Raw genomic sequence first — 27,892 nt, 5'->3', positions numbered from 1 at the left:
AGACAGAATTCTTTTCAAAATTCCTTTCTGACCCAAAATGGCATTGATCCATATCTCTCTACTCAAATGTAATGAAATACAGGAAGATAAACTGCCTGATGTACCTTTCATCAATTAAAGAGGAAGTGTTTTCATTACCTCTAAATGAAAAGCTCTGCATCAAATTAGATTAGACTAATATTTTTACGGTTCAGACTGTTTTGTAAATATAATTATAGTCTTTACTACTAGATCCACTTCAACAATGCAATGTCTACTATCTCAAACTGGTGAGTGTTTATTTGATCAGAAAATTAGCTCTTAAGTTGAATGTAATCTAGGAGTGAAATTTACTACTCATGTGTCTTTGTTAGGCATTGAAGTGCTTAAAGTTATGACAGAACTTACAAAGTAACTTTGTAGATTTTGTGATTTTGTTTCTGACGGTTTTTGCTCAACTAGAACTTGATTTTCTGAGTTTAAAAATGTGAGTGTATAAGCTACAGCCACTCCATCCTGCAGTGTTGTGTCATTGTTTTTGTTTATGGTTCCAATTAAGAAACTCAATACAAAGGCTTTCCATAGTTTCCAGATTTTTATGGGTACAATATTTTAAAAATCATGCATAGTTGTATTTTTGCACCAAAGTTATGCTTAATTTTATGTTTGGACCATCACACAAAATTTTGATAAAATGGAATACAGTTAGTGGTTTTAATGTGGCAAAATCTATAAAAAGTGCAACAATTTTGGCATACGTTGTGAATATTTCTGAAAGAGCCAGTGTATGAGAAGAGCGAGTGGACCACAGTCAGACAACCGAGCAACTGATCTGCATGTACACACTGCTGTAAACACCATCCTATTTGAGTTCTTAATAAGAAGCATGCAAAAGTAATAAAACAAAATAATAGACTTTAAGAAACATGGCCATATTTTTCTAAAAGCAACAACTTTGAACCTGAACAGTCAGCTGAACTAGAACTGCGACACCAGAGCTGCTCTACTGTCAAGCCATGGGGCTTGTTGTGCTTTCTCATGCTTCGGAAGCAAAAAGCCCGAACCGTAATCTCCCCCTTTACTTGGTCTCTGTTTGACTCTCTCTGTTAACGACAATATACATAACACACTTGAAAATAAGTACAAAATAAGATAAAAGCCATTGTCCATTAGAATGGATTAAAATATTTATATACTTAAATAGCACATTTTTATAAGAAAAATGTCTGAGAATATTGTCTACTAGCATAAGCTAAAGTTAATTTTAGCCACAAAGTTTAAAGAAAGTAGAACTCACCTTTGTATATGTGAATGTACAACGAGGCGTACATCTTAAAACCTTTCTCCAGCATACTTGTTGGGGCTTCAGATTGACTATTAATTTTTACCCTGGGCAAGCCCTGCAAGCATCTAGTGTAAAATGCCATTTTCAATAAACCGGAAGCTACCGAGCCTCTTATTCCCGAACATGGAAGCTGACATGCAAAGAGCCCATACACTTCCATGACTTGTGCGTCACATGCAATTTTAATAGGGGTATCGAGGAAAAGGGTCTCACACTTCTCACAAAATCCTAGAAGATGATTCATACAAGTTTATATGATATAATAAAAGATGAAAAAAGTTGGTAACTAGATGATTCATACAAGTTTATATGATATAATAAAAGATGAAAAAAGTTGGTAACTGTACTATTTTTATTTATTTATTTTTTTTAATTTTCTCAGTGAAAACACCCAACAGAAAGACATTGAAGAACAAGAAGAGCACCCTGAAAGAATCAAACATCATCTCAGAAGGAGTCGCAGAGTTCAACTCGATGACAGAGGGTGAGTGAAAAACCAGAGCTACTTGCTTGTTGAGGGAATTTATTGAACTCATAAAATCTATCTTTCCTCCAAAGAGCTAGAAACTATTTCCACCTCCACAGGAACTGTTAGGATGGGATAACAGTACTTCTCTCAGAGATTACAAATATTTTGGAAAGGTGTAATGTTCTGGGAAGAACTATTTTTACTTTGAAGAAGGTTCTGGTTATATAAATGATGCTCAACATCATGGATTTCAACCACAGAGGCCCTAATGTCCTCTTTGGCTATAAGATGTTGTATTTAGTTGCAATAAATTTGCAGTAAATGGGTTGCAATAAATTTGCTACACTGAGACCAGATACCGCTGTAGCTTTGCTTGGATGTTGGATGTTAATTTAACTTTCTTTACTAAGAGTGCAAAGCACAGGTGCTAAATACTTATAGCTTTCCTGGTATGAGGATTAACAGGATTAAGGACTATATAATAGGATTAATTCCTATCCTTTTATGAGGTTCATCATGTTAAATTCTAAATGCACCTTCCACTTTGTAACTACAATTAATAGTTTCAAAGTGACTATATGAAATATCACTTTGTAAGTTATAACTTATGACATTTAACTAGTTATAGTTATATGTAACTACATTTAATGTATAGTTACATATTAAATGTAAGTACACTTAATATGTATCTATTAAATGTTATATATTAGATGTAATATGTAGTTACTAAGTGGAAGGTGCATTTATAATTTAACAAGATGAACCTCCTAATAGGAGATAACTTGATGTTCTTATTCTGATGACAGGAACTCTTGACTTGGTATCGGACTGTTTTGACTCATGCTTCCATTACAAGAATTAAGACCTTGCAAAAGAAAACTCACTGAACTTTTTAGTCTTCCTTCACAGTGCTAGGTATGGCTGAAGTGGTGGCGGTAGCATCATGCTGAACATATTCTCAATTGATAGGGCTATGGGATAATCTAAATAAAAGACAATCCTGGAGGGAAACCTTTTAGTGGTTTGAAAAGATGTGGGACTGGAGTGAGGTTCACTTTCCAGCAAGTCAACAATCATGAAACAATTTAAACTAAATAATTAATTTTAATGGTTTTAGCTAAGCAATTTAACATAATGGTTTAGTTCAAGACATTCAAGACATATACATGTGTTAAGATTACTTAGTCAAAGTCAATAGCTAAATCCAGTTGAAAATATGAGCCAATACTTCAAAACATATGTTTACAGATAATATTATTATAGTCTTAATTAGATCTATGCTGCAAAGAATCATCAGAAATGACACACCACACTTTTCAGATTTTCTGTAAATCTGTAAAAAGCAAGTCCAAATCCTCCTCATGTTTAACCACAGGGAGTTCATTTGTGAAGGGAGTCCTGGCCGTGTGACATTTCAAAAGCTGTGGATACTTTTTCTTCCATTTCAGCACTATGCATGACTTTATGCTACATAAAATCCCTTAAAATATGTATAAATGAAAAAATAAAACGTTTAAGGGGTGTGAATCGTCATGCTTTCAGGATAGGAACATTGGTTATATGACTCCAAGTAGCTTTCCAATTAGTTTCATATAATACCATTTTTATATATGAAACTATATAAAAATATAATACATTTTGCGTGTAAGGCTTTTTTCCTGGTGTCTTCTACTGTTCTCAGAAATCCACAACATTCAAATCTGTCAAGAACTCTTTGTTTAGAGTTAGCTTAAACCTTCCACTTAATAAACAACATACAATACGTAATCAATACAAGCAAAGCACAAAAAAACCACCAGATGTTGAGAAAAACACTTGATTTCAATAGTCCAAATAAGCTCTGAGTGGACTGACATCCCAAGAGCCAAATCCTCCTCATGTTTAACCACAGGGAGTTCATTTGTGAAGGGAGTCCTGGCCGTGTGACAGCGACATGTGCGGCATGTGCTGCATGTACAAACAGACCAGCGTTGAATCGGAAATTCTTCCTCTGATGTTCCATTTCTGTGCTCTGGCTTGATCTAATGCAAAAGAGCTGCCGACCCGCAGAGATTTCACACGTCAGCTTTGATTTGCCCATTTGGCCCTATTGGTTAACATCCACTGTAGTGTAAAGAGATGAGAGATTCCTACACAAAGAGCTGCATTTAGTCAGCACCATCTCAGTTTCTGCAGTCACTTAAATGCTGGAGTTTGCTCAAACAAACTGCAACTCCCTCCGGCATGAATGGAAAACCTTTTCAGGCATGTGCAATTTTAATTTCTTCAGAAGAGATGTTTTGCAGAAGTTTTTCCATAATAAAGACTTGCCATAGAAATTTTGGAAACAAACTAGATCGGTGTCTGCTACTCATTGACGCTGACCTTAGCTGGGATATCTTTAAAGATGGCTGCATAACAGAGTGTGATTGTATAGAGTTTTATTGCATTGTTGTAATGTAGCAGAGTTACATCACAACAATGCCCATCCTCTGATGATCTGGGCATCTTTTATTAAGCTATTTTAACACATGAATATATTTTTGATCTAAACCACTGTTTCTCAATTTGAGTCCTCAGGTATCACTTCCCTGCATGTTTTAGATAATTACATTCTGCCACACACCTGACTTGAATAAGTGGTGATTGATAGGCTTCTGCGGTTTTTGATAGCATGTGATCATTTGAATCCGGTGTTCTGGAATAGAGATATACAGTGGTCTCTGAGGACTCTGATTACAAATTAGGTCCATTGTCAATTGCTTACACTGCACTTTAGGGTTCACAGAGTCACAGAGACTAATCATGTGCATGTCGCACTTTTCAGATTTGCTTTAGGAAAAACATTTGTCATTGTGTATCATTTTCCTTTCACTTTGTAATTATGCACAACCACTGTTTCTCAATTTGAGTCCTCAGGTATCACTTCCTGCTAGATAATTCTCATTTTTTAGCATGTATCAGAGTTTTTGCTTTTGCATGTTTCGACTCAACTCTGTTTTTCTTCTATGAGTGTTGCCTACATTACTGATTCTGTTTCAGCACAAACTAAAGCTCCAAAAGCAAGCTATAGTAACTTGCTTTTGGCATAAAATGCTGATTTAGTCAGCTCAACAATTTAATTCAGGTTGTGACTTGATGAACTTTAATAAATGTGCGTTCCAAAATTATCAGGTTCCCAAATATTCATAGTGTTAAATTGATAATCTTCATGAATGCTTGATATGTGTTGGGGCAAGCAAGAGTTTAGTCAGCTCAACAATTTAATTCAGGTTGTGACTTGATGAACTTTAATAAATGTGCGTTCCAAAATTATCAGGTTCCCAAATATTCATAGTGTTAAATTGATAATCTTCATGAATGCTTGATATGTGTTGGGGCAAGCAAGAGTTTAATCATCAAATTACCACCACAAGCTTCACTTTTCTTTCTGCAGACCCCATTTTTTTGTGGTATAAGGTTGGATATTTTTGGCATCCGAAGAAGCACTGCAATGAGTGAATAATACTCTTCTATTGGCCTGAAACCTTCACTAAATTAGCATTAGAGGGAAGCTGCCTTATGACAGAGTGCTGAGTGCAGCTGCTTGCTGCTTTTTCCCCACATCTCCAGCTCACAGTGCAAAAGTGTGAAATCGTCATTACTGGTGAAATAAGCTTTCATGGTTCCTTGTGACAGGGACTGTCGTACACTCTATATGCAGATATGAAGTGTATAAAGTAATGCATATTATTACACGTAGTATTAACATCACAAGCCAATTTGTCTTTTCTCTTTGCCTAGAATGCCCTCCCATGGGACTGGAGACTCTGAAGATTGATGACTTCCAGCTTCACGCTTCGTCTACGAAACGCTACGGTCTTGGTGCACACAGAGGTCGTCTTAACATTCAGGTAAAATGAGAATGTAAAGTGCTGCTATATCTTAGCCAAGCTTAATGGATATGTTGGGGCTTGCATGACAACCTAGGATGTCTCATTTCCTTGATGTTTTTAAAGTTCAGTAATTCAAAGGTAAACATGACAGATCAACGTCATGTTTAATCATCTTGGAAAGACATATCTCATAAATGCCATCTTATTTCAGTTTATAAAACTTTTGAAGAGGATAAATCATCATATTGAAACTGTTGAACTGTGTGAAGGCTTGTAGCTCACATTTGTTTTATTAAGTTTCTTGCCCAAAATTGAGAAACACCTTGCAGAAAAAACTTGTGAACACAAGGCATTAGAGAAGGCAGTCAAATGTTGCTTGAGTTACGACCCTCAAATCTGAGACACCAAAATCATCTATCCATCCATTTTCTGTTCACCGTTGTCCCTTAGAGGGGTCGGAAGGGTTGCTGGCGCCAATCTCCAGCTGCGTTCCGGGCGAGAGGCGGGGTTCACCCTGGACAGGTTGCCAGTTTGTCGCAGGGCAACACAGAGACATACAGGACACACAACCATTCACACACACACTCACACCTAGGGAGAATTTAGAGAGACCAATTAACCTGACAGTCATGTTTTTGGACTGTGGGAGGAAGCCGGAGAACCTGGAGAGAACCCACACATGCACAGGGAGAACATACAAACTCCATGCAGAAAGACCCCAGACCGAGAATCAAATTTTCCCCGTTACAATCTTTGAGCATGTAGTTTATAAAGCCCTGCTATAAAAGTTAACAATAGATGATATTATTGCCCTTAAAATCATAGTGCATGTCTCAAGACCTACCAAGGAGATGCTGTTTAAAGGAAGTCTTCTTGGTTCCCAAGTTGAACTACTCCAAATCCAGCTCCACAAGTGATGAAATACACTAACATATGGTCTTAATTCAGAAAAACAATGGACTTGTTGTCTGTTGGATGTGAACATTTGTGTGCTAAAGTGAACAGTTCAAAGGAGGACAGAGATTGTGCCAGAAGAAACACATATTGAGCAGATGTTGAAAGGATTAGTTCGAGTTTGGCCAGTTTTCAGTCTGTTTGGTTTATTTTCACTTATGTAGCTACAACAGTTTGTTTGGATTCCAGACACCAACAGGGCGGTAATAAATATTTTCATATCAAGATATGACTAAGACACACAAAGTTTGAAACTGTTAAAAAGCCTTAAGAGAATGGATGAAAAAAATGAACGAATCCATCTTGATGTTGTTGTCCCAACAAACAAGATCTACAGCCAGAATATAAGAATGAAAATAAAGTCAAAAACAGAATAACTCCGGGCTTTCATCCATTGTGCCATGTGCTGCATCCAATTTTAATCTGTGCTTTGTATTTCTTTCTTATCACATCTAAAGACGGATCTTTATCACGTAGTGTAATATTTCTGGTAATTTCTGTAATGACCAAAAATTGAGTTTTCCAGAAATATTGTTACATAATTTCACAAAAGAAAACTGTTTTTTTTTTTTTTTGGTTTTTTTTTTTGGGGGGGTAATAAACAAAACCTGGCTTTTCAATAGTGTAAAAGGGTCCACACAATCATGGTGAAAATGCCATATGGACATGTCCCCCGACACACTCCACAAAGTTATGATATGAAAAACAGTAATTGAGAAAGACTCTAACTGTTCACAGAGTGTTCTATCAAGTGTGCTAATAAAATGTTTACAGGAAGGAATGAGTGTGGCTGAAGATGAAAAGCAGGGAGATGATCCTGGAGCATGAGCCATATAAAATGCAAAGCTGATACACAATACTGTGAATGGGTATTATAACCAGATAAAAATCAAGCTCTAAGAGTTCCTCAATTACCTCAATCAATTTGGTTTTTTCTAATGGTGATAGTGTCAAGAGTAGCAGGTATTTACAATGAAGAACACAGAAATGTCTTAAGAAAGTAAAAAGGAGCACCTGGTAGTTTCTAAACATGAACCCAGAAAGTCTCTGTTGTGTGCTGAAGACGGTTGTCTCAGAGTTGAACAGTTTTCATCCAGAAAAATCGGAAAAACTTCCAAAGTGTAGAGTTTTATGACACTTGGCACTAATACCCACCATTTTGAAGGCTGCTATCATTGCCAAATGAGCATTAGTCCTAAATGAAAGCGTTGACCATAGTAAGATAAGAGATTTGATTTTACATTCAGAAAGACTGGTTTTGCTTTGTCAGTGTTTGGAATCGATTTCATATACATGAGGAAATAGTTTAATCCACTTAGAAATAGGTAGGAACCAGAGACAATACAGACATTCTGTTCTGTCTCTGAACACTGAGTTCCTTTATATCAATACTAAAAACCAACCTATTTGCTTTTGAGCCACAATAAGTGGAACACTGACCATCATATTTGATGTGTATTGAGGATTTGACAAAATTGATGTAATGCATGTTATTGGTTTTCATAACTGCTGACGATATGATGCTTTTCTGATGTTTTTTTTTTATGTTTTCACAACGTAAAGCACTTTCAACTGCCTTTCTGGTGAAATGTGCTATACAAATAAATTTGATTGATTGGGTGTGAAAAACTGAATAAGACTGAATCCTTTTTAGACGTTACTAATTTTTTAAAATTCATAATCAAAATTTGTGCTCCTGTCAAGGAACAGAATGTGCATAAAATTAGACAATCGTGAGCTAGAATGACTTGGAGTTTTGCAAATATCGTAACTTCAGGTTGCACCATAGCTAAATGGTATATTTAATTTTTAGAGTGACGTGTTGGTTGTTATGGATTTTGTATGATTGTATGATCTGCAGGCTGGCCTTTATGAAGATGACCTGTATGATGGGGCCTGGTGTGCAGGGAGAGATGACCCACTTCAGTGGTTGGAAGTGGATGCCAGGAGACTGACAAAGTTCACGGGGGTCGTCACCCAGGGCAGGAGCTCCCTCTGGTCGTGAGTAGGCATGCAAAAAGATTAGCAAATTGTTGCACAGTAAGAATATGAACTTTGTTGTTACTGTTAGTGGTTAGATCATGATAGAAGCTTATTAATTATGAGCAAGGTGGTGTTTGTCCTTGTTAGGTTTATTTTAATAATCAGTGCATTTAATGCAATGGATTTTAATGATTGCTTTTATACGTGACAAAAAACATTAAGACACACAAACAGGCTGGAAAAATGCAATATGAATAAAAATCTATGCTTATTGTCGCAAAATTAGAGACAGTGCCTTTCAAACGTATTCATACCCCTTTAACATTTTCACATTTTGTCATACAATAGTAAATTCAATGATTGTATAATTCTGATTGTGTCTGATAGACCAAGACAGTGTGATACATACTTGTTAAGCAGACATAAACTAAAACATGGTTTCCTACATTATTACAGACTAAGGGATTATTCACTTGTTTATTCACCCCTCTAAGGCAAATAAAGCAAATGTCATCGCAATTAGTGGTTGCCAATAACAAGTCTAACACAAAACCAAACACGGTGAGCCGCCAAATATCTAATTACATAGCATAATTTCCCAGTGACTGAAGCATGAACACCAGTGGTGGAGACAATTGGCAATTATTGCTGCAGAACTCTAAATGACTGTGTTTCCTTTTAAACCTAGTGGAAAAATTGACAGCACAAATAAATAAGGCAAAGGCTTTCAATCCTGCCCACATGGTGTGGAAACTTCGCTTGTGTGTGTCCTATTCACAAGGCTTTTCTGATCTTCTCATTGTAGAATTAAGGAGTTACAGATTTGATTGATTTGGCTGCAGACTCTCTTTTCATAATTCTCAAAAGGTCATTACATTATTAAAATAGTGCTGAAAAAAAGAGGTTCTGAAGCCTTCAAAGTTTCATGAGAGTTTAGAGGGACAATAGAAGTTTTTTTTATAGATTATAAGCCTATGTATTTATAAAAACCCAAGTACAGGCAGTTTTCCCTTCCTCCTCTTACAATAATATATTCGCATAAAAATTCTTTTACTAATAAAAATTCTTTTACTAATAAAAATGCCTTTGTTCAATGCTGTCTAATACTGCAGGAAATTCATTATTAAAGTCACTGAGGCTGCAGTCCAAGACTTCCTTCTGGTGCCAGAGATGTCACCTGGTGCACATCACACACCAAGGGCTCTCTTCTAGAGTGACATCTGCTGGTTTTTCAAAGTTTCACACATCTTTAATATTAAAAAAAATATTATATAAAATTTTTTAATTTGCTTTAAAAGTCAGACATTCTTGTGAGCTCTTAAAGTAGTCCAGATGAGGGGTTTTCCAAGTCTTATGGTGTTTTTTTTTCTTTGAACTTAAGCTGTTTTTCTCTCAGCATGTTGTGCATTATACGCTTTTACAGAGAGCAGGGCTCCTTTTCTGTCTGGAAAAGTATGGAATTTCAAGCACTCTCAATTCACACACACCTAGAGATGTCCTTCATGAAAAAGAATAGTTATTCATATGTAAATATATATTTTACTCAATCTAAGTAAAAGTTATATAAATTAATAACAGGCAGCGGGACATTTTTTAAGATTTTATTTATGGCTTAGGAAAAAACCAAAACCTATTTTATCAGAAATGAGAATGTCACATGCAATGTTTGTCTACCTACAAAGCCTACTAAAAGTATGCCATGTAATGTACGGTGCATACTCACAACTTGGCTGAGGCATCTTTTTGCATGTATTACTGCTTTGGTAGCATGAATGCAATCAGGTTATAGCTCTACTGGTCCTAAAGGAAGCCCAGGTTGCTTTAGTAGTGGCTTTTGTTCTTCTCCAATGGTGGTTTCTAATCTTCTGCAGGACAGTTCTTCATAGATTCTCTGTAGGCGTTCTATCAGACCAGTTTACTGGCCAATTAAGCTCCGTAAAACCATTGTGGTTAAAGTAGGTAGTGGTACTTTTGGCAGTACCAGCCTTCACCAAGTTCTGCAGTAAAATGAAATCATCATTTTCAGAAAGCTTACAAACCCATTTAACAGCGATCTCTAGAATTCCATATTAAATGGCTTCATTGTTACCGTGGACATCAGAAAGCACAGTGGACCAACACCAGCAGATGGCATGGCAACATAAATCAACAATGACTTTGAAAACTTTACACTGGACCTTATGCCGTTTGTATTCTGTGTCTCGCCACCTCCCCTCCAGACTATTACTCCTTGATTTTCCAATGAAAAGGATAATTTACATTTATCTGAAAACTTGTATTAGAGCTAAAGAAAATTGCTTACAATTTTATCCTTAAGATAAGATATCTCTATAGATTCAAATTTACCCCACCATACTTTTTTTCTCTTCCACTCAGGTTACAGTTATTATGATTTACCATAATAATCTATGGGAAAAGCAAGCACTGACCTTTTGTGGTTTACACTCCTTGTGGAAGATGACAGTCGCTATTTGCTGGACTCCTGTCTTGTCAGAAGTCTCCATCATGATTGTGTCGAACACTATATAATGTTTCTGTGGGTTTTTTGTTTGCTTGTCTTATTAGTTTTGTGTAAAATTCTAGTTCCTCACAATGAACACAAATAAATATTTGAAGTAGATCCCTTTGTGAAATTAATTTATATGAGTCTCACTTTTGAAATAAAAATAAAATTAGCTTCTTGTGAATATAGTGACTTACTGAGGAGCTCCTGTATATGACCTTTAAAGCTCTCCAAACCAGAAAAGTAGTATACTTTAATTTGTTCACTCAGTAATAAACAAAGTGGACTGTTCTTGGACCAGACTGAAAGACCTTCTTGTTAAAAGAAAACTTCTTGTTGTAAAAATCCTGCTTGCTTTAGCAGTGTCTCTCACAATATAGTACTGTAATGGTTTTGGATATCATTTTAAACAAGGAATACTTTCTAAATGATTCATGAGTTCAAGATTTGATTAATCGATCCGTTCTACGTTCATAACACCATTAGGTTTTGCTTCACAAATCACTGATTATCCATTAAAGAGAACTATTTATAGGTGAGCTCATACCAAGTAATTTGAGAAGTGTGAATTTATCATTCTTTCTCTTGCATGTGAGGTTTCTCAAAAGGCATACTGACAATGTAGTTTAAGTTATATTTGCTAGGAAATAACTATAATTTTGTGAAGTGATGTGTACCACAGTTGTTGGCATCTCTCATAGCAATATTTTTTTACAATCTCCTGCTATTAGTACAACACTTCTGTTTTCTACTGAAACAAAAGTGTTTTAGTAGAAAACTAAGTTGTCTACTAAAATCTTCTGTTTTTAGTACAAAAGGGAGTTAGAGTACACAAAGAGAAGGACCTTTGATCATTTCTTTGAACAATCTATCCTGATCACCCAGTGGTCTATCCAGTCTTTGCTCTGGGAACTGAGATGTTCATGGAAAAAGACAGATTTGGTGGTATTTTTTTTTTCTATCAAAACAACCAGTAAAATTTTCCAGTGTTTTCTGGGAGAGTTCACCAGTTTTTATTTGTATGTTTTTGCCAAGTTTAAACAAGATCATATTGTTAGTGCCATGTTCTGACCCTAATTTTGTAGCAGTAGGAATAATTACTGCTTTCTTGTTTAACTACAAGAAATAAGATCGTGTTTTACATGTTACCATTTATTTTATTTTTTTAATTTAAATTTTAATTTTTTTTTGTAAATAGCAAAATACAGTGAAGCTTTAATCTTTTTACTAATGTACCATGACAACCGCCATGTTGCTCCATTCCTGTTAAATTACATTTATTTTATACTGGTCATAACTATGTTAAAAATAGTTACAATATATGCCTTTAAATGAATGGACTCAATTCAATGTGGACAATTTAAATACATTTTTCAGAGCTCCCCTTTGTGGTTGGAATAGAAGATTCATGTATTTTAAAGTTCTTTGCACATCATCCTCAAGTTTACCAGTATTTATGGAGGGTTATCAAAACAGTCTAAACTATTAAAAAAAAGTAGTTTTTTGCCCAGCAAATGTAAAAAGAAAATGTTTTACTTCATTTGAGAGCCTTAAACATTTGACTGTGATGGGGCAAATACTGCTACACAAGGCGATTGGTTTGCAGCAGGTTGATCAGTGAGATCTGTGTTAGTTAATATATTTAATGTTGGAAAGTAGTACAGCAAGTATATATATTTTTAGATTATTTTAACAAATCTGATATTAATAACTCAAGTGTTTAATAGATTTTTAACTCATTTGTAGAATTAGAGATTTGTTTACTTGTATCATTGAACGTATCACTTTTTAGACACTTTTTCACACAAGCTACCATTTGATCTGGATGTGGTGACACAAGGAGAGAACTAAAATATGCAGGACGCAGTTCCTTGAGGACTGTCTTTGGACACCCTTGATTTCAAGCTCTGTAATTGCGAGGGAGCCTGAAACTCCAGCAAAGTTTGAGACTAAAGGAGTATTGTTTAATAAGCTATATTTGGGATTTCCCTTGAAGGGGAAGACTTTTCTTAAGGTGCACAAAACACCAAAGCCTTGGACTGAATTTTTCTGCAATTAGCTCTGTAGGGCATGTAGCTGTCTATGGTGACAGCTAAGGGGCTTTCTGTCTGTACTAACGCTTTAATTAACAGAAAAGGGAATTCCTACTGGACAAGCTCAGTGAGGATGTGCTCACCCAGAAGCATGAGAATAGCTGTCAACCTACATACTCTACACTCTGGAAAGAGCACTGCCTTGGATGAGATGATTCATAAAGGCATACTTATGGTGTTTGTCTGATTTATGCTTTCGTTTATTATCTTTAACAGTAAGTTATCCATTTTCTCCTCTGTCATTTTTAAGTAACACATCTTGACACAGACCAGAATAATTACAATGTCATGTCTATTTTTACTAATAGGAAATTTGCAGTGAATTAAAGTCACAGAGTGAATAGATTCCACCTGATTGTAGTCCAACCACTGCATAAACACAACTGTCCTGTAAAGGCCTCAAAGGCTTATCAAATAACATTAGGAGCAAACGACATCATTAAAATCAAGAAACTCAGCAGACAGGACAGGTATAACGATATGGACAGGTAATAAAGCGTTGTATTTTCAGATAATGTTGAACTAATCAATTCAAAATTTAAACAGCACTTGGGATTGTCTTCATAATAAATCAGACTGTAGAATTAAGCATCTGCACAACTGAAAAGCAGGACTTTGATCTGAGTATTGTAATGTCAGTCATTTTCAAACCATCCATATCCAAACCATGTGCTTAGATTCAGAAATAAAATTGTAATTTCTTTATTTTCTCTTGAATTCAAAACTATAGACTTGGTAAGAGAGTTCTGCTTATTTTTATTTTCTTAAAGATCTCAAAAGAAAACCGATTTTCACTGTATAATTCATACACACGATTGTGAGCTTTCATTGTGAGAGACATCTTTCCAGTTATCTCCACTTTCTGAATGCATTAAATTCAATCTGGAAACCATTTTTATGTAATACTCTCATTTTCCTACAATATTGACAGAAGCGATTGGGTGACTTCCTACAAGGTCATGGTTAGCAATGACAGTCACACCTGGATAACCCTTAAGAACGACTCAGCAGACTTGGTGAGTAATAATAAAAGCATAAAAGAATGATTCCTCTGTATGTTCACAAACTGAAGGACACTGTAAACCTTTGCATTATTGCTGTTGTTTTTCCCTGTTAACCAGCAAAATATTGAGTCATGCTTAGTATGTCTCCGGCTGATTGGACGCAAATAGAAAAATGAATTCTTGCTGGAAAGTAATTACAGGGGAAGATGTAAATGCCTGCTTATTTCCAAGCTTAATGAGCTGTGAGGTGATAGTAAATAGTAATGTTTCTCCAGCAGATGGGAACTCATCCTTGTTTTGTTCACTCAGTAATGAGAGACTCGATATAATTGAATGGACTGGAATATCACCTTGCCTGCAGAGATTCACTTAGACCTTTACTGTCAATTCTGTTGCTGATTAACCAAATCAGGGCTTTTTGAATATAATCAGAGCTCTTAGTCACTAGATTCTTTTTGTGCGCTCCTGTGGGTTGTGATTTAATCAGTGTCAGTGATTAAACCCCCAATAGTAATTTCGTCTCTGCTACAAGCATTGCCCACCCACATTTCCTTTGTGCCAAATGCCATTCTACTACATTGGCCTCTCAAAATACTATATACGTACCAAGAAGAGCTCCATCTGTGGATGTCCTCAGGGTATTAAAGTTCAATAATTGTGTGCTCAAGAATTCAACCTAAAACTAGGGAGGGAATCTTTTGTAAGTTTCATTCTTTATCCAAACTCTTTTAATTGGTTAAAAAGATTATGAGGAAAATAAATAGCTCTGACCCATGTTGAGCTAATCTTGCTCATTTAACGTTGTTGAATGAAGAGCATTATCCTGTGTCCTTCACGGCTTGACTGTTTATTCACCTTGTGTTTGCCTTAGTAGATATTCAGTGCCAACAGAGAAAAAGAAATCCCCGTCCGGAACATCTTTCCATTACCTGTGGTCGCCCGGTACATTCGAGTCAACCCCCGCTCATGGTTTTACGGTGGCAGCGTCTGTATGAGAGCAGAGATCCTTGGCTGTCCTTTGCCAGGTGACGGGTTTGTATGAAGGAGACGCACAATTCAAACAGTTGGCCTCCATCAATAAATAATTAAGTGTTTTTATTCGGGGTTTGGTCTGGATGAAGGTTTGGTGTTGTTATAAACTGGGATGCCATTTCTGGAAAATAATTTATTATTAATATATAACTCTTAAACGATGGGAGAGAATTTTTCTGGTTAATTTTGGTCTTTCAGAGTAAGGACTGTGTAGAAACATCTCTATAGAATATAAAGGTGATTCATTTGTTGGTCATTCAGTTTAAAAAATCAAAATGGACTTTATCTGTCTTTTTAATGGTAGCAAAGATAACACGGAGGTGACACATTGTGTTATATAAAAGTTAATTCAGTTGAGTATATGACTAGATGCTGGTTGGAGATTTATCTTGAATCCTAACATTACTGAAGCAGTGGCGTGAGTTAAACTGATATTAACAGCTGCTCAAATGATCCATCCATATGAAAATATAGTCCCTTCATGAGATTCTGGGGCTAGAACCCTGGGTTCTCCTCCCATTGGCCAGGAAATCTACAAAGAGAGAGATCCAAGAGGAATCCTGATCAAATGCTAACTGACACCTTTCATTGCAGAGGAAGAAGCTGCTTCAAGCTGCCCCCAGATGATGAAATTCCTCAACTTATTTCCAAGTCTGAGTCCAGTCTTCCTAAAGAAGAATCTCATATTATTTGTTTATAGGATCTTGTACTTATTGTGATCTAATAGTGGAGGGGCCAAATATAGACAGACTTGTAAACTGAGTGTTTTAGCTTTTTGTGCCGACTAGGGCAAAGCCACCATGAGAGATCAGACCTCAGTTCATCTAATCCATACCCGCCTCCATCATACCAACACTCAGAAAAAACAGCAATGACGCACAAATCTTTTACTGCAGCCGAACATTTCTCCACCTCCTGTGCTAATGTAGCATCCCTAATAAGAAGAATGAATCTACTTCTTTAGATCTCTGAATGCCTTTAACTTTTTTTAATCTTGTTCCAGATCCTAACAATTACTATCATAGACGCAATGAAGTCATAACGACTGACGATTTGGACTTCAGGCACCACAGCTACAAAGAGATGAGGCAGGTAAGCCATGTAAACAGACATTACCTTGTTAAAAGAGCCAAGACCTTATTTCCCATTCAGAACAGAGATCAAGAGCGTAGAGCAATAAAACACCGCATGGAAACTGTGAGTCGAAGCAAACCAAGCCGTGTCCTTCACGAGAGCAAAGAATGCAGCGGAACAAATGCACTAAGCACTTGGAGCTGCATAAAAATGCATAAAGCATCTTCAGGGTTGTATCATTACTTATTCATATAGTTGTCACAAGCAGACGCCTGTTTGTACCAAGAAGGAGGACAGCTGTATTTGTCAGTGTGCAAGGTGCGCCTGAGTGGCTGTGATAGTACAAGCGCTGTGAATGATAATCTCCTGTAATGCAGTTGAGAGAAGAAACATCCTGGGCTGCTCTTTTTCTTTCCACTAGGAAATATTTGTTCGATATTAGGTGATGTTTTTGTCCGATTCAACTGCCTAAATCCTGCTTCAGAAATATCTAAGTGAATTAAGGAACTGTGTTTCTATGCTTTGTTGGTTTTTATCCTTTACCGCTAATGTGTTCCACTCTGTGTCCAGGCTAAGCTGGGCTATAAAAAGAAAAGAAAGGACTATATTTGAAAGTCCTTTTTATAAGCATTTTTACCCTTGACGTTTTCTTTCTTTGCCCAGGAATTAGGTAGCACGACTCTCCCCGGTATAGTGCACAGCAGTCTTACTAGTTTTGTAACAGAATTTTTAAAGTCTCACATAATGTACAAACTCCCTGAGAGTAACAGAGTCTTAAATCTATTTCTTATACTGCTTAATAGTTGTCCTTTTCTTAGACCACAACCACACTAACAGTGGGGATAACACAGAAGGAAAAATAAATTCTTTAATATTCTTCAAAGTGGAAGATATTGTATCAATTCACATCATCCACACAGTGCATAAAAGAACCTTTCAAGTGGAGTCTGTGGCATGTACAAGCAGAGTTAAAAAAAAATTCCTATGCTCAATTTTTATACTTCGGTATGAGGGGAAAAACACAAACAGTCCTGTTTAATAAAGCAAGAATGCTTTGTATTGATCCTGGTAAACAATACTGTCCATTTATATTTATCCAGGGAATTCTCTGCTTTATTAGAATGAGAGCAGGACTTTCACCCTTGTCTTGTAATCCTTCGTCCCATTGAAAAACCTGACATTTGTTTAGCGATTTACTTGCTCAGTGAAGTCAAGATTTAACCTGCACTTAATTAAAACCCAGTCACACCTGACTGGCTAACCACTACATCAGCAGCTGAGCCCTTGGATGCAGCAGCTTCATCTAACAACTGGTTGGTCTTTTTTACTGCGGCGGTACTTTGTGTGACCACTGACATCCATGTGGGTAAATGATAATTGTTGCTATTTTAATCTGTGCCTGTATGAGCCTGTCTTTATAATTGCCTTGGCTGCCTCTTCAGAGCTGGCTGCAAGGAAACTAAATAAGCTCTGTGACACAGCTTAGAAAATATTGTCTTTGAAGATTTCAATAATGGGGTGCTTGTCTTGCTTAAGTACAACTATTTAAGCTGGTAGTAAAAAATAAATGGAAAGACCAAGATAAATATTTTTTAACAGTGTTTTTTCTACCATTTTACCATCCATAGTACAGTTAACTTTGTATTTGTTATGTATTTTCCTTATAGACTCAAAAATTACAGGTTTAGAGGAACCACTTTTCTGAAACCTAAAGGCAGTCTCTGTATAAATGATGCCTTCAAACATCACAATAGGTTTTTTGAATAATAGTAGTTTTTAGCTGATACTTTTCTAACTTCCTGTAGCAGATGGCTGAGCTGCACTGCTAACTGTAGCTTGTATTTAAACAGAAACAGGCGGATGTCTGATTCCTGCTGGGTTATTACTGTTGCACCCCATTCCCACTCTATTCCCATGCAAAATCTTAGAGTTGGAAAAAGCCTTTTTGATGGTGGTGGTGGTCTCAAATGTGTATCAGAGTCTACCTTTGTCAGTTTGAGCTGCTCAGTTTGTTCAGACTCAATTTATTTTCAAATTCATTTCAAAAATACTTTATTTATCCCAAGGTGAAATAAAATGTTTTTGTGATTCATTTTATGTAAGTATTTTTATAAAGTTTTTGTGAATGGTGATGCTGTGGGCTGGAAAAACCTGGAGTATTAGTAAGTCTTGCAACAAATCAGAAGAGGCCTCAGACGGTAGGACAGTCTTGTGACTGTCATAAAATGACAATTGCTCAATATCCAGACCACAGTGATGATATTCCACAGCAAAATATCCTGATGACCCCATCAGTTATTGGAAAGCACTGCTAACCCAACACATCTGCTTTTTTTTCAACTACTTTTTAAAATTTCTGCAGGACATTGGGGCTTTTATTTAGTTATTTAGTTATTTCTGTAATAACTTATTGTATTTTTATTAACTTGACATCACTGTTATATTTTTAGTCTTTTTAAAGCACTGTTGTCGCATTATGTTTTTTTGTAATTTCTAATAAAAAAATAAATAAATGACTTGGATTTATTAACTGCCATTTGCCAGTGCACTGTCTAAGTTCAAGCAGAATGGTTTATCTCATTAATGTCAGGTACTTGGATAGATTATTTTTCATATTTTGTCAGGGTTTAATGCTTTATGATTTGCCCTCCACAGCTAATGAAGGTGGTTAATGAGATGTGCCCCAACATCACACGGATCTATAACATAGGAAAGTCTCAAAACGGCCTCAAACTGTATGCCATAGAGATCTCTGACAACCCTGGTGAACATGAAGTTGGTGAGTGCTATTAATGCTAAAATATGATTGAAATTAATAATGTGTTTTTTTAGAGAAAACTAGAAAAAGAAATATGTGTACACATATTATGTGTCGTGGGCAACGTCCAACTACTTTTGTTCTCTTCTTTTCCTTTCCACCTGATGACCAGGTGAACCGGAGTTTCGCTATACAGCAGGTGCGCACGGAAATGAGGTGCTTGGCCGAGAGCTCCTCCTCCTGCTCATGCAGTTCATGTGTCTGGAGTATCTATCAGGCAACCAGCGGATACGTCACCTGGTGGACGAGACCAGAATCCACCTGGTGCCATCCGTCAACCCTGACGGGTACGAGAAAGCCTTTGAAGCGGTACGTCTGCAAAACACAAATTAGTGGCCTCATTTCGTTAAATGGTCTGTAGTGAGAACATGTTTGGGTCTGTTGTGAGTAAACGTTTGGTACATGAGAACAAGTTTAAATGATGAAATGGAATATGTGAAGTAAACAAGAACTACTTCAGGCCTGTGTTTCTGCTATGATTTAAAATGGAAACACGTTTTAGTAATATTAGTGGAAAGGCAAGATTAAAGACCATAACAACAATACTAAATAAGGACAAGTCAAAGCTGCAGATTTCATTCAGTGAAGTATGTGAGGAAGCAGATGAATCTTACACCTGAGTAAGCAGTAAGCTAACAACCTGTACTCAACTAATTTGTACTCATAGTTTATTTTGTGTCTTTGGTGTTTTCTCTTCTATATAACACATAATACTATATTTGGAAATGACATAGTACAATTTTCTGGTCAGATTGTAATGTATTTATTAAAAGCATAAAACAGTACCTTGCATAGAGGGGTTTCTCTAACGAAGCATATTATTTTAGATGCTTGTCATTTCTTAGTATTTCTCATCAAAGAAATTTAATGCTCTTTTAAATTATGACTTGTGACTTGTTTTTGTAAATGTTTTCCAGTTCAATGCACTTTTTAAAAACTTGCAAAACCACACTGAACTTCTGTTAAAGATGCTGTTCTGTTGCTTTATGTGGGGAAAAAGCTGTGAAATTGGTTGTGACTTTTCATATTCATAACATGCAGTCTGGGGGCAATACCAGCATATCCGCCTATCAGTGCAACAAACAAAGACTGTTCATTTGCTGATGGGTGGAGGGAGTCCAGTGGCAACCATCACATCTGTTCTTTCTGTGACAGAAATTGTGGAAAAGTGGGCAGTTTTGACCTGACTGGAATTGGTAGGAACTTTTTGAAAGCAGATTAGCTTCAGAAATTAAGGATTAATTTATGATAAACTTGTTTCTTTGCCAAAACAGGGGATGTTCCCTGACAACACCTTTTATGTAAAAACCTATTGAGATAATCACAGCAACCCCTGCAGAACTGAAATGTACTCTTCCCCACTGAGATCTGCACAGTTCTTGTAATTTTCACTAATATACTCCTGCTTCACCTGTTTTGCATGACCTTCATGCCACACATTTCAGTCACCATCTTCTTCATGCTTACTCTTTGACTCAGGGTTCAGAGCTCAGTGGCTGGTCTCTTGGTCGATGGACCAATGTTGGCATAGATATCCACCACAACTTTCCTGATCTCAACTCAATTCTCTGGGAGGCTGAGGCAAAGAAGTGGATTCCTCGCATAATGTTCAACCACCACATCCCCACGCCAGAGTGGTACCTGTCTAACAATGCCTCGGTAAGTCATGGTGGTGAAGTTGGTAGTACTGTCACTATGCAGCAAGAATGTCCTGTGTTTGTATCCTTGCATGGCCTCTGGAGTTTGCATGTCCTCTCTGGGCCTGTGTTGGTTCTCTCCGGTTACTCCAGTTTCCTGCAACTGTCCAAAGAGGTTAACTGGTCTCTCTAAACTGCTCCTAGGCATAAGTGTGAGTGTGGTCATCACGTGTATCTCTGTGTTGGACTGATGACCTCTCTGTATGTACCCTACCTTTTGGCCCGTGACCACTGGAGCTAGGCAACAGAATGAATGTTTGGTGTTGAGTGGCACAGCAACAGGTGGGGGATGAGCAATTCACTTTGGTACTTTCTCTGCCATCTTACGACTAGCAATTTAGCCATCGGAACCTGTTCTCCAACCCACATAATGTCAAACAATATATGTATGTAACACACATACATATACATGTGTGGCAAAAGGGTGGGCTCACCCTAGGGTGCTATTGTGCTCTTTTCCTGCTTCTTTTTTCCTCCAGAAAAACAAACACATCTCCCAGTGGAGATTATCAGCCATTTGAAAAGGGTAAAGCAGTCACGAGGGCCCATCAGCAGTTGTCTATTTTGGGAGAAGCGGATGATGAGTTTGCTGCATATGACGAAGAGGCCGTGAGCTGAAATATACCGAGTGGGCTATTAAAAGCTCACCCTCACGAGTGTTTTGACGTTAGCGGGAGCCATGGATGAGTCACACTGAGCCTCCAGAATAGCTGCTGCAGCTGCAAAGCTGGGATTCCCATCTGTGCACATAGAGCTGTGAATCCTATCCTTGTTTACCCCACTGACTGGCAGCGCTCGCAGATAGGAATGCCGGTTTCATTACTTGAGCCCCAACAACATGGGAAATTCCTCCCAGTTGAATGCAAATGCTTATTCTGTGTAAACATTTACCTATTAGAATGATTACTCTTGACATGCTAATGCAGCGTGAATTGTGTAAACAGCCTTTCTGATGGCTTCATTGAGAGCACAGATTATTTTAGCATGAGGGAGTTAAATTAGCACTCACACTGCTTAGATGATTGTGCTAATTACATTATCCATGCCTCTTGTGTGCGCCCGTTGTAGGTTGCCTTGGAGACACGAGCGCTGATAGCATGGATGGAGAAAATGCCCTTTGTGCTGGGTGGGAATCTCCAGGGAGGCGAGCTGGTGGTGACCTTCCCATATGACAGAACTCGCTCCCAGGGGGTGACTAGGGAGCAGACCCCCACCCCTGATGACCATGTCTTCCGCTGGTTGGCCTTCTCTTACGCTTCCACCCACCGCCTCATGACTGATGCCAGCCGACGGGTCTGTCACACAGAAGACTTCGCCAAGGAGGATGGAACCATCAACGGGGCATCCTGGCACACTGCGGCCGGCAGTTAGTGTCCATATCCAGCGGCGGGTTTTGTCACTAATCCTAACAGTGCTGTGAAGGGGGTTTTTTTTCAGCTCCACATGCAGCCTCTGAGCCATTTCTTGTGGAGCACACATGAGAGCATCTGCAGTACTGTAACCCTATTTTTAGATTTTAGCCTCAAGTGTCATCTAGGCCTCAGACAAGCATCTCAAATTATTTTTTCTTGCTTAATTATCCTCACAGTTTCGCCCCGTATGTGAGCATTCGGATATGTGTTTGTCTTTGCTGGCAGGTATGAATGATTTCAGCTACCTGCACACCAACTGCTTTGAGCTGTCGATGTATGTGGGTTGTGACAAATTCCCCCATGAAAGTGAGCTGCCTGAAGAGTGGGAGAACAATCGGGAGTCTCTTCTTGTTTTCATGGAGCAGGTACAGAGTCAGTTCAGTCTCTCTGACATTCTGTTTGTTCCTTGTATTCCTTTTATTGAACAACTTAATTACAATGCCTTCCCAATGTGTTCATACAATTTGAAAAGCTTTTATTCTTTTATTCAACCTCCCGTGGCAATACTTCCTCATTGGTGTTCACTGCACCTCCTTTCTTCACTGTATCCTCACAACTTATGCTTGTCTTGTTGACACATTGCCCCACCTGAATCGTAAATCTCTGCAGCCCTTCCATCAATCAATCAATCAATCAATCAAACTTTATTTGTATAGCACATTTCAGCAGCAAGGCATTTCAAAGTGCTTTACATCAAATCAAACACAAAAATACAATGCAACATAGAATCAACAATAAAAACAATATCAAGTCAGATTCCGTCAATAAATTTGCAATTGATTACGTTTCGAATACAACTCTAAACAAGTGGGTTTTTAGTTGAGATTTAAAGGAAGTCAGTGTTTCAGCTGTTTTACAGTTTTTTGGAAGTTTGTTCCAGATTTGTGGTGCATAGATGCTAAATGCTGCTTCTCCTCGTTTGGTTCTGGTTCTGGGGATGCAGAACAGACCAGAACCAGAAGACCTGAGAGGTCTGGAAGGTTGATACAACAGCAGCAAATCTTTAATGTTCAGTGATCTGTTCAGTGATTGGATGGGTTCTGAGTCTCCTGGTGACATCGTAATATAGAGCTCTGTGTCATCTGCATAGTTATGGTAGCTAATATTATTTCCTGTTATAACTTGAGCTAGTGGGAGCATATAGATATTGAATAAGAGGGGTCCTAGGATTGAACCTTGGGGTACCCCACATGTGACCTTTGACCTCTTTGATGAGAAGTTTCCAATTAAAACAAAGAAATCACTGTTCTTGATGTACGATTCAAACCAGTTAAGCACTGGACCGGAGAGTCCGACCCAACTCTCCAGTCGATTCAGTAGTATGTCATGGTCCACAGTGTCAAAAGCTGCACTGAGGTCCAACAGAACCAGCACTGTGGTTCTCCCACAGTCCGTATTTATATGGATGTCATTGAACACTTTTACGAGGGCAGTTTCTGTGCTGTGGTGAGACCGGAAACCAGATTGGAAGGATTCAAAGAGGTTGGTTATCGTTAGGAAGCTATTTAACTGTTTACACACAACTTTTTCAATAACTTTGCTGATGAATGGGAGGTTGGAGATCGGCCTGTAATTCTGCAGTAGTGATTTGTCTAGATTGTTCTTTTTTATCAGTGGTTTGATTACTGCCGTTTTCAAAGCCTGGGGGAAAACGCCTAAGGAGAGCGATGAATTTACTATTTGGATCAGATCAATAGCAACAACAGGCAGGACTTTCTTAAAGAAATGTGTGGGTAGGACATCCAGACAGCAGGAACTGGAGCTTAATTGACTTATAATTTCCTCTAGGGTTTTATAATTAAGTAGTTGAAATTGGGTCATTTTTCCTGTATTTGTTTTGTTTGGGCACAGTGTTGGTACTGACTTTATAGTGGATGTGCAGATTAATCCTCAGATTTTTTGAATTTTCTCTGAAAATTGGTATCCAGAGATACCATGGGACATTTGGCTATGTCTCAATAAAGTGTTAATGGGCCATACTGTCAGTTAATGTGGACAGGCATATTCACATCTCCTCCCAGTAACACCACACTCCTTTCACTCTTTTCAGATGATGAACTGAAAGTGCTTTGTTGGATTTTCAAAGCTTTAGATATCCTTTTAACAACAAGAAAAATGCAAAGGGGCTCTAAAAGTTCTTGTTGTCAAACACTTGAATCCTTATCCTATTGCCTTCTGAAAGTTTTACTAAACAAAATTTACTTACTTTGCCTTAAAAGTTCTTTACTCTCCAAAAAGCATAGAAGCATGAGGTTGTTTCTCTTTCAAAGACTGCTATATATCAAATAGAAGTTTTAAAGATGTGAGTTAGGCATAAAGGCATTGCATTTCCATTAGAACCCAAAGAAACCCCAAAGAACTTTGTAAAGAAACTTACTCATTATGTATTATTCTCTCTGGAAACACAATCTTCAGAGGATCTGCAATCCTGCCATGACACAGTTTGTGTTTAAATATTGATGCTGTGAGCGCAGGAAGTACATTTTGAGCCCTGCACAGTGCTGTGTTCTTCCTTTACTAAAGATCACAGAATCATAAAATATAAAGAATATAATAAGGATGCTTTCCATACACAGGTGCATCGTGGGATCAAAGGTGTAGTCAGGGACCTACAAGGACGAGGAATAGCCAATGCCATTATATCTGTAGAAGGCATTGGTCACGATGTTCGCACAGGTTTGTTGTTTTGGGATATTTTTGGAAAAAAACCTACGTTTTCTGTTACTTGACATCAACATAAAAAATTCCTCAGAAAGGGGTTACTCCTGCTTGATGATATTTTAGTGTGCAGAGGAATAAAATACCATAAATAAAACCAGATGATGCTCTTAATCAGAATTGTGGATTGGAGTCTGACTCAATTTATGGTCTTTACCAAGGTTGTGAAGGCCTCCAACTCTCAGTTTAACTATTGATTAGCCGTCCTCATGGTGATTTCTTCTGATGCCTGGAAAAATTTCCCCTTTAAAGCTAAAGTGGTTTCGTACTTCGAGCGTGAAATCAAATTTTCAAAAGGACATTACGCATCATTATTCCAGCAAATCAGAGTAGGTCACAGCTTCCTGTAGGAAAACTTTACTGTCCTCTAAGAAAATGTACAAGGATTTTAGAGTTTATATTGTGAAGCCTCTGCTTTTTCATCTGCATTGCTACCAATCCTGATACTGATTTTTTTTTTTTTTATTGATCAGATTAAAATGCATTTTTGTAATAGGAAAGGCAATCTTTCCTGTTGACTTTTTTGTTCTTTAAAAAAATAGGCTTGCAGATATACAGGATTCTGTAATTAGAAGTAATTTTTGAGTGCCTATTACATTTGTGATGCTGTATTTAGTGTTATACTGGGTGTCTAACAATTGGTTAATTAATCAGCCCTGGAAACCAGCCTTCTGTTGGCTGCTTACTGACAAACTGTTTGTGATATACGTTGTTTTAAAACATTTTTCCAATACGTGTGATGGCCTTCCCTCCTAGTTTCTATGTCCATGTTGTTTTGCAACATAAAATATTTCCAAATATTTTTTTTTTTTTTTTGTATAAGTGAGGGAAAAGTGTGACACCAGCTGTTTGCAATAGCATGTAAGGAAGGGTAGCACCATATTATTCAATGCTCTGTATAGCCCTCTCTCGCCTTTTCTCTCTGAGAAGGCTTTAAACCAAAGAAGGATGTAAATTTAAACTTGTAGACTGACTTCTGAAACCTAAAATAAAAAAGTTGAATCTGCTTTTTGTTTGGGTTTCTTCACAGCTGCTGATGGTGATTACTGGCGCCTGTTGAACCCTGGAGAGTACAGAGTAACAGCCAGAGCTGATGGCTACAGCCTCACCACTAAAAAGTGTGAGGTTGGCTACGCAATAGGGGCCACCAGGTGCGACTTCACCATTGGCCGGAGTAACTTGTTCCGAATCAGAGAAATAATGGAAAAATACAACAAGCAGCCAATCAGGTTGCCCGCTAGGCAGCTTCAGACCCAAAGACCCAGAGAGAGACGCGTGGGAACATAATGACAACATGAGGAAGCCTGGGGAGGAATTGAAAGAAAGCATCTGCTCTGTTGAGACCGGATTGGAGTCCATGCTCAGTTTTGGACATTTGTTAGGTTCTTTCAGAGTGTTGTCAGAAGAATTTGTATTTCTTCTGACAACAAATTTCTTCGCTCAAATTATGAATGAATCTAATTGTGTGCAGAATTTGATCCTTGTGTTTTCAATTGACAAATCATTTTATAGTTATGGTTAACATCCACAATTTACTGTCATTTTTTGTGTTTTGAAGCAGTATAAAAGTTTTTATGTTCTTTATTATGACAAACACTAAAAAGTTAAGCTAAAGTTGCATCAGAGCTTATTTTTTTAAGTGAGAATGAAATATGAATGATCAGTGCATAGCCTATTTGAAATTGCCATTGTGTACATGCAAGTCCAGTGTAATAAATTAGAATATCATCAGAAAGTTTGTTTATTCTAGTGATTCAGTTTCAAATTGAAACCTGGATTGTGTAGGTCCAATAAACGCAGTTATATTTCAAGCTGTACTTTGTGTTGATTTTGACATTTATTGTCTACCACTAACTACAAAAAAAGTTGTCAGTTGCTTGTGCACTTTTTCTTTACCACATTTTTTCCTTCTATAATACAAAAAATACTTTTATTGTTTTGAGTAATGTGAAAGTATGGTATGGCTGTTCGCCACAACAGTCAAAAATAAACATTTGGAATATATCACTTTGTGTGAATTGAACCCGTGTAAAAAAACGACTGAAATATTTTTAATGAAATTACTTAAATAAACTTTTTGTTATCAGTAAAATTCTATTTTTTTGCGATGCACCACTACTTAACTTATGTAACACCATAGTAAGTCATCATAAAAGCTTTATCATCTGCACTTTGGTATTTTTCTACAATACCTTTTGGTTTTTAGTTTGTTTGTTTGTTGTTGTTTTTTTATATATATATATATATAAACCATTGCACAACTGAAAATTACTGACCTTTTGTGTGGATTTCAGCACTGGAAATTACTCTAGAAACCATTTATTTTATCCATAATTGTATCACATTTTATTTTTATGCCCATGTTTTTTCGTAGACTTGCAATTTATTAAATGAAATGGAAACAAAAATAAATAAAAAAAATCTTTTAGATCCCTAATATAGCTTGCTAAGTTAAATTGTTAAGATATTCAGTGCATACATGACTAATTTTCAGGATTTTTAAAATTGTGTTAAAATCACAAAAAAAGAGTGATAATACAAGAAGCTCTAGTTAATGACTCATTGTTCTTTATGCCTCATACATTTATTCATTTATACGTAAAGAGGTGTTGCTATTCTCATTACAGCTTTTTTTCCCAAAAAATCTTTAAAAATGTACTGAAGAAGAATTGGGATGTTGAATTTTCTGTTAAAATCAGCACTGAATGTGGGGAGCTTTAATAAAGAAAAGAACATACTTGTAAATAATCACTGTGGCAGACATCTTCATCCATGTTGACAACCCCCAAGACAGAAGAGCAAAAGAACTATGTGATACACTTAAAATGGTGGTCTGACTTAACATGTTAAAGGGTGAAACACTCTGGACATATCAGCAAGTTCCTTTCTGAAAGTATTTTAGTTTGACCACAGAGCCTCATCAAAACTCAAATTCTAACTTATTGAATATGTTGATG

The 27,892-nt window shown here is 37.1% G+C and overlaps 1 protein-coding gene across 1 annotated transcript in view; it reads left to right on the top strand.

Moving 5' to 3' along the window:
- Positions 1–27,003, top strand: part of cpxm2 (carboxypeptidase X (M14 family), member 2) — a 33,427-nt gene extending 6,424 nt beyond the window's left edge. Inside the window, exons 3-15 of the mRNA XM_044103756.1 lie at positions 1,707–1,808; positions 5,556–5,665; positions 8,463–8,602; positions 14,112–14,196; positions 15,059–15,209; positions 16,220–16,308; positions 18,946–19,069; positions 19,221–19,417; positions 20,588–20,767; positions 21,874–22,171; positions 22,443–22,582; positions 24,794–24,893; positions 25,966–27,003. Coding sequence (XP_043959691.1) covers positions 1,707–1,808; positions 5,556–5,665; positions 8,463–8,602; positions 14,112–14,196; positions 15,059–15,209; positions 16,220–16,308; positions 18,946–19,069; positions 19,221–19,417; positions 20,588–20,767; positions 21,874–22,171; positions 22,443–22,582; positions 24,794–24,893; positions 25,966–26,222 — 1,973 coding nt within the window. The 3' untranslated portion in view covers positions 26,223–27,003. The remainder of the gene's footprint in view (positions 1–1,706; positions 1,809–5,555; positions 5,666–8,462; positions 8,603–14,111; positions 14,197–15,058; positions 15,210–16,219; positions 16,309–18,945; positions 19,070–19,220; positions 19,418–20,587; positions 20,768–21,873; positions 22,172–22,442; positions 22,583–24,793; positions 24,894–25,965) is intronic.
- The last annotated feature ends 889 nt before the right edge of the window (positions 27,004–27,892 follow it).

The sequence above is a fragment of the Gambusia affinis genome, linkage group LG20, assembly GCF_019740435.1.
Source record: "Gambusia affinis linkage group LG20, SWU_Gaff_1.0, whole genome shotgun sequence".
Taxonomy (NCBI): domain Eukaryota; kingdom Metazoa; phylum Chordata; class Actinopteri; order Cyprinodontiformes; family Poeciliidae; genus Gambusia; species Gambusia affinis.
The sequence above is the reverse complement of the archived record's forward strand: the minus strand, read 5'-3'. Positions and strand labels throughout refer to the sequence as shown.